This window comes from Palaemon carinicauda, chromosome 3 (genome assembly GCF_036898095.1).
Source record: "Palaemon carinicauda isolate YSFRI2023 chromosome 3, ASM3689809v2, whole genome shotgun sequence".
Classification (NCBI taxonomy): Eukaryota; Metazoa; Arthropoda; class Malacostraca; order Decapoda; family Palaemonidae; genus Palaemon; species Palaemon carinicauda.
The window spans coordinates 132,701,769-132,709,268 of record NC_090727.1 but is presented as its reverse complement, the minus strand read 5'-3'; the positions used below and the strand labels follow the sequence as shown (position 1 = coordinate 132,709,268).

The following is a 7,500-nucleotide window of genomic DNA, read 5'->3' as shown; positions in this document are numbered from 1 at the left end:
TGATTATTATTATCATTATTATTATTTTTATTATTATTAAATAAAGAAATGAATAAACTACAAGAGAATTAATGAACAATTATTTTAATATATTTTAAGAACAGTATCAACATTAAAATAGTTTTTATATATAAACTAAAAAGAGACTTTTGAGTAATTACTTCATTGTTGATATAGTATATATTTTTTTTTCTGAGATCATGCCATAAAAAAAATGAGATCGCATAACAAAACGGTATTGTTTAAACATTTATTCACAATGTAATAATCACCGAAAATCTTAATAAAGGACTTTCTCAAAGAATTTGATGTTTTAAAACCAGCGAATTCAAATATTGAAATAAACTGACCTTCAGGATGAAGCATCTTGGCGGGAAAGTTCCTTCCCTGAGACGGCTAAAAGAGGCTTTGCGGTTGGCCCTTATGTCTATTTGAGCCACCATCCGTTTCCTATTGGACCCTTTCATAACGAAGATCTTTCTGTGGTCAATTCGTCGAAGTAGACTACCATAACTCCGGAGGTAACTAGGCTGAAATAAGTTCTTATCTTCAGAAAGCAAAAGGAGAAGTCTTTGAAAATTAAGTTCTTATCTTCATAAAGCAAAAGGAGAAGTCTTTGAAAAGACTAATATTGGAACACTGGATATTGCTTCAACACTAGTAATTTGTGCCCTTCTAGCTCGGAAAAGTTTCCTAGTCGCTGATTGGTTAGAATTATCTTGTCCAACCAATCAGCGAGCAGGAAACCTTTCCAGGGTAAAAGGGCACCCCTGCGAGACGGTGCAAATCTGCCTCACTAAAAAGAATTGACTAAAGTTGCTGTCCAGTTTTCAATATTTAATTTTCTGTCGTTTTGATTATTATTAGAAAGTTAAAAGTATTTTGGTACACATTATGTAACTTATTTGTTATAACAATTTACTGATTTTACATTTTGCAAAAGTTTTATCTTTTTTAAGTGATATAACGAAAATTAAACAAATCTTACTTTGATGTTCACTTGGGTATCATTTTCAATTCTTGTTCTTTTCATTTCTTCTACGATGTTATCCAAGTTTATTTTCGTGTTGAGAATTTCCTGTAACCAACAAATAAAAAAAAAAAAACGAAAAATATCAACCATGCATTATAATCACTCGTAAGAAAATTTACTTTGGTAAATTTGTTCATGAAAAAACTTTTCAAAATGTACCTTCTCCTTGGATAATTTATGGAAAACTTGAATAATACTTTGGGAATGTCTTTGACTACAAGATGAGTGAATTAAAAGTAGTTCAGAAATGCTACATTTAAAGGAAAGAAAGAGAGAGAGAGAGAGAGAGAGAGAGAGAGAGAGAGAGAGAGAGAGAGAGAGAGAGAGAGAGAGAGAGAGAGAGAGAGAGAAAACTAACCTTGCCAATATCTGCATCTCGTTCGCATTTCAGAAGATCCTGAGTTTCCCGTATCTTTTCCTGTATTTCATTAAATACGGTTTCTGCTTCATCAATAACAGGCCCAGCTGAGGTGAAGTCTGCAGAGGAAGTCAGTTGAGCATCAAAGTTTTCCAGTTTTATTTTACTTCGAAGTGCGAGATCCAATACATTCTCCAACAGTTCTATATTTTGATCAATATTGCTCAGCATTTCAGAATGCGACATTTTAATGCCTTTTAGCGTCTCCATCAATCCATCAATGTCTTTATCAGCTTCTTGAATAATAAATTTCATGTCTCTGTAGGTTTCAATGGAATCTGCAACCTGGGCCTTAGTTTCCTCATAGTCTTTGATACCTTTTTTGATACATTTCTTACGAAAACCCTCATTGAACCTTTGTATGGACGTCTTAAGTTCACGGGAAGAGGACGCATTGGATCCTATGTGCTTGGAGGACAGCTGGATAATCATGTCCAAGACAATTCTGTTAATGGTCAAATCTTCAGCCGAAGTAGCTGCGAATTCTTTCCTGCAGGATGGACAAACTTTCCTATTCGTTGCAATAATTCCATCGATGCAATGGCCACATAGCGTGTGAGAACATGGCAACAATCTGGGGCAATATTCTTCGCTGAATGCATTGCAGCAGATGTCACATTCCAGGATATTGTAACTCTGCAAAAGGAAAATGGTAGTAGGACAGAATGCCTAATGACATAATACCTAAGGAAAGAATGCTTAAGGACAAAATGCCTAATTCCTCAACATGGACAAAATGCCTAACTGACATAATGCCTATTGGACAAAATGCCTAATATACAAAATGCCTAATGGGCAAAATGCCTTCCAGACAAAATGATCTTATCTAGCATTTTTAAATAAATCATTCGAAATTAGTAAAGAACATATAGTTAAAACCCATATAAATACCCAACAACCTGTTGTTCATTTTACTTTTCTTTTTGCACTTTGAAAGGCAAAAATATTTACACTTTTACTCTAACAAATTTCTTTATCAATCATTAAATTTTTGTAAGAAACCCTCCAGTCCAAAATGGAAATCATCACTAGTAACAAAGGACGAAAAAAACGAATATTTGAAGGGTATGCATACACCGTTAACAAGAGAAAAGAAGGACGTACATATTGGAGGTGTGAAAAACGTGCTTTGTGTAGTGCTAGTATAATCACTTGTAATAATTTGATTGAAAAAAAAATCTAACAATCATTCGCATCCACCAGATGAAGCACGCATGAGTGCAAGTTATGAAAAATATGAAAGACCGCACTCGTAAATCTGATGAAGCTACATCTTCGATAATTAATCACTTCACAAGATGTGTCATTAAGCATATGCGGTGCTTTGCCGGTGGAAGATTCCCTTGCACGTAGTGTAAGATGTATAAGAATGCGTGAAAGTGCCCATGAAGATTTATCGATAACTACAAAAGGTGAACATTTTTTGTGGTATGAATCAGAAAGTGTGCATATTTACACAACTAGAAAGAATTTGGAAATCTTGAAGAGTAAGAACAAATGGTTAAGTGATAACACTTTTAACTGTGTACCAGTCGGAAAACAATTGTATACGTTGCATTATGTTGTTTCTCAAAGTAAAACATTACCATTAGTATGCTGTGTTACATCTAGTAAAGATGAAAAAACTTATGATACAATATTCGAGTTCCTCAAAGAGCAGAGCCTTTTCCCAGAGTCTGTGACTCTTGATTAAGAACAAGGAGCAATAAAAAGATTAAAGAAATGTTTTCCAAATACTTCAATTAATGGCTGTTTCTTTCATTTCAGTCAATGACTTTGGCGCAAAATACAAAATCTTGGTCTTCAGCGCTGGTACACAAATTATTACAATGCTTTCATAATGAAACAAATACAAGCCTTAGGTTTTGTTCCACCAGAGGATGTGGCTGATCTTTTTCACATACTTACGAAAAACACACTATATTTTGCCTGAAATGCAGAGTAGTTATCTTTTTTTTATCCCTTTTTAGATGTTTTGTCCATTAGCCATTTTGTATGTTAGGCATTTTGTCCATTAGGCATTATGTCTGTTAGGCATTTTGTCCGTGTTGAAGGATTAGGCATTTTGTCCTTAGGCATTCTGTCCTTAGGCATTATGTCATTAGGCATTCTGTCTGCTCACGAAGGAAAATAGTGCAAATTTTACGTTACAGGACGTTGGAAGTCTGCAAAAGGAAAGTAGTGCAAATGTTACATTCCAGGACATTGGAAGTCTGCAAAAGGAAAATAGTGCAAGTGTCACATTCCAGGACATTGGAAGTCTGCAAAACGAAAATAGTGCAAGTGTCACATTCCAGGACATTGGAAGTCTGCAAAAGGAAAATAGTGCAAGTGTCACATTCCAGGACATTGGAAGTCTGCAAAAGGAAAATAGTGCAAGTGTCACATTCCAGGACATTGGAAGTCTGCAAAAGGAAAATAGTGCAAATTTTACATTCCAGGACATTGGAAGTCTACAAAACGAAAATAGTGCAAGTGTCACATTCCAGGATATTGGAAGTCTGCAAAAGGAAAATAGTGCAAGTGTCACATTCCAGGACATTGGAAGTCTGCAAAAGGAAAATAGTGCAAATTTTACGTTCCAGGACATTGGAAGTCTGCTAAAGGAAAATAGTGCAAATTTTACATTCCAGGACATTGGAAGTCTGCAAAAGGAAAATAGTGGAAGTGTCACATTCCAGGACATTGGAAGTCTGCAAAAGGAAAATAGTGCAAGTGTCACATTCCTGGATATTGGAAGTCTGCAAAAGGAAAATAGTGCAAGTGTCACATTCCAGGATATTGGAAGTCTGCAAAAGGAAAATAGTGCAAGTGTCACATTCTAGGACATTGGAAGTCTGCAAAAGGAAAATAGTGCAAATTTTACGTTCCAGGACATTGGAAGTCTGCAAAAGGAAAATAGTGCAAATTTTACATTCCAGGACATTGGAAGTCTGGAAAAGGAAAATAGTGCAAGTGTCACATTCCAAGACATTGGAAGTCTGCAAAAGGAAAATAGTGCAAGTGTCACATTCCAGGATATTGGAAGTCTGTAAAAGGAAAATAGTGCAAGTGTCACATTCCAGGATATTGGAAGTCTGCAAAAGGAAAATAGTGCAAGTGTCACATTCCAGGATATTGGAAGTCTGCAAAAGGAAATTAGTGCAAGTGTCACATTCCAGGACATTGGAAGTTTGCAAAAGGAAAATAGTGCAAATGTCACATTCCAGAAATTTGTAAGTCTGTAAAAGGAAATTAGTGCAAGTGTCACATTCCAGGACATTGGAAGTCTGTAAAAGGAAATTAGTGCAAATGTCACATTCCAGAACATTGGAAGTCTGCAAAAGGAAAATAGTGCAAGTGTCACATTCCAGGATATTGGAAGTCTGCAAAAGGAAAATAGTGCAAGCGTCACATTCCAGAACATTGGAAGTCTGCAAAAGGAAAATAGTGCAAATTTTACGTTCCAGGACATTGGAAGTCTGCAAAAGGAAAATAGTGCAAGTGTCACATTCCAGGACATTGGAAGTCTGCAAAATGAAAATAGTGCAAGTGTCACATTCCAGGATATTGGAAGTCTGCAAAAGGAAAATATTGCAAGTGTCACATTCCAGGATATTGGAAGTCTACAAAAGGAAAATAGTGCAAGTGTCACATTCCAGGACATTGGAAGTCTGCAAAAGGAAAATAGTGCAAATTTTACGTTGCAGGACATTGGAAGTCTGCAAAAGGAAAATAGTGCAAGTGTCACATTCCAGGATATTGGAAGTCTGCAAAAGGAAAATAGTGCAAGTGTCACATTCCAGGACATTGGAAGTCTGCAAAAGGAAAATAGTGCAAGTGTCACATTCCAGGATATTGGAAGTCTGCAAAAGAAATAATAGTGCAAGTGTCACATTCCTGGATATTGGAAGTCTGCAAAAGGAAAATAGTGCAAGTGTCACATTCCAGGACATTGGAAGTCTGCAAAAGGAAAATAGTGCAAATTTTACGTTCCAGGACATTGGAAGTCTGCATAAGGAAAATAGTGCAAATTTTACATTCCAGGACATTGGAAGTCTGCAAAAGGAAAATAGTGCAAGTGTCACATTCCAGGACATTGGAAGTCTGCAAAAGGAAAATAGTGCAAGTGTCACATTCCAGGATATTGGAAGTCTGCAAAAGGAAACTAGTGCAAGTGTCACATTCCAGGATATTGGAAGTCTGCAAAAGGAAAATAGTGCAAGTGTCACATTCCAAGACATTGAAAGTCTGCAAAAGGAAAATAGTGCAAGTGTCACATTCCAGGATATTAGAAGTCTGCAAAAGGAAAATAGAGCAAGTGTCACATTCCAGGATATTGGAAGTCTGCAAAAGGAAAATAGTGCAAGTGTCACATTCCAGGACATTGGAAGTCAACAAAAGGAAAATAGTGCAAATTTTACGTTCCAGGACATTGGAAGTCTGCAAAAGGAAAATAGTGCAAATTTTACATTCCAGGATATTGGAAGTCTGCAAAAGGAAAATAGTGCAAGTGTCATATTCCAGGATATTGGAAGTCTGCAAAAGGAAAATAGTGCAAGTGTCATATTCCAGGATATTGGAAGTCTGCAAAAGGAAAATAGTGCAAGTGTCATATTCCAGGATATTGGAAGTCTGCAAAAGGAAAATAATGCAAGTGTCACATTCCAGGACATTGGAAGTCTGCAAAAGGAAAATAGTGCAAATTTTACATTCCAGGACATTGGAAGTCTGCAAAAGGAAACTAGTGCAAGTGTCACATTCCAGGATATTGGAAGTCTGCAAAAGGAAAATAGTGCAAGTGTCATATTCCAGGATATTGGAAGTCTGCAAAAGGAAAATAGTGCAAGTGTCATATTCCAGGATATTGGAAGTCTGCAAAAGGAAAATAGTGCAAGTGTCATATTCCAGGATATTGGAAGTCTGCAAAAGGAAAATAGTGCAAGTGTCATATTCCAGGATATTGGAAGTCTGCAAAAGGAAAATAATGCAAGTGTCACATTCCAGGACATTGGAAGTCTGCAAAAGGAAAATAGTGCAAATTTTACATTCCAGGACATTGGAAGTCTGCAAAAGGAAACTAGTGCAAGTGTCACATTCCAGGATATTGGAAGTCTGCAAAAGGAAAATAGTGCAAGTGTCATATTCCAGGATATTAGAAGTCTGCAAAAGGAAAGTAGTGCAAGTGTCACATTCCAGGACATTGGAAGTCTGCAAAAGGAAAATAGTGCAAGTGTCACATTCCAGGACATTGGAAGTCTGCAAAAGGAAAATAGTGCAAGTGTCACATTCCAGGATATTGGAAGTCTACAAAAGGAAAATAGTGCAAGTGTCACATTCCAGGACATTGGAAGTCTGCAAAAGGAAAATAGTGCAAATTTTACGTTCCAGGACATTGGAAGTCTGCAAAAGGAAAATAGTGCAAATGTTACATTCCTGGACATTGGAAGTCTGCAAAAGGAAAATAGTGGAAGTGTCACATTCCAGGACATTGGAAGTCTGCAAAAGGAAAATAGTGCAAGTGTCACATTCCAGGACATTGGAAGTCTGCAAAAGGAAAATAGTGCAAGTGTCACATTCCAGGACATTGGAAGTCTGCAAAAGGAAAATAGTGCAAGTGTCACATTCCAGGACATTGGAAGTCTGCAAAAGGAAAATAGTGCAAGTGTCACATTCCAGGACATTGGAAGTCTGCAAAAGGAAAATAGTGCAAGTGTCACATTCCAGGACATTGGAAGTCTGCAAAAGGAAATTAGTGCAAGTGTCACATTCCAGGATATTGGAAGTCTGCAAAAGGAAAATAGTGCAAATGTCACATTCCAGAACATTGGAAATCTGTAAAAGGAAATTAGTGCAAGTGTCACATTCCAGGATATTGGAAGTCTGCAAAAGGAAATTAGTGCAAATGTCACATTCCAGGATATTGGAAGTCTGTAAAAGGAAATTAGTGCAAGTGTCACATTCCAGGATATTGGAAGTCTGCAAAAGGAAAATAGTGCAAATGTCACATTCCAGAAAATTGGAAGTCTGTAAAAGGAAATTAGTGCAAGTGTCACATTCCAGGATATTG

At 36.6% G+C, this 7,500-nt stretch overlaps 1 protein-coding gene and 1 long non-coding RNA gene across 4 annotated transcripts in view; one reads left to right on the top strand and one right to left on the bottom strand.

Annotated features, from left to right (window-relative positions):
* Window positions 1-7,500, top strand: part of LOC137638543 (uncharacterized) — a 312,041-nt gene that overhangs the window by 15,836 nt on the left and 288,705 nt on the right. The window lies entirely within an intron of this gene.
* The window catches only part of LOC137638541 (uncharacterized), a 23,710-nt gene that overhangs the window by 993 nt on the left and 15,217 nt on the right, over window positions 1-7,500 (bottom strand). For 2 of the 3 annotated variants that reach the window (XM_068370673.1, XM_068370675.1), the window contains 3 exons: window positions 1,392-2,087; window positions 989-1,078; window positions 351-530 (listed from right to left, as the gene is read on the bottom strand). In XM_068370673.1, coding sequence (XP_068226774.1) covers window positions 351-530; window positions 989-1,078; window positions 1,392-2,087 — 966 coding nt within the window. The remainder of the gene's footprint in view (window positions 1-350; window positions 531-988; window positions 1,079-1,391; window positions 2,088-7,500) is intronic. The other variant, XM_068370674.1, reaches the window with a different exon arrangement.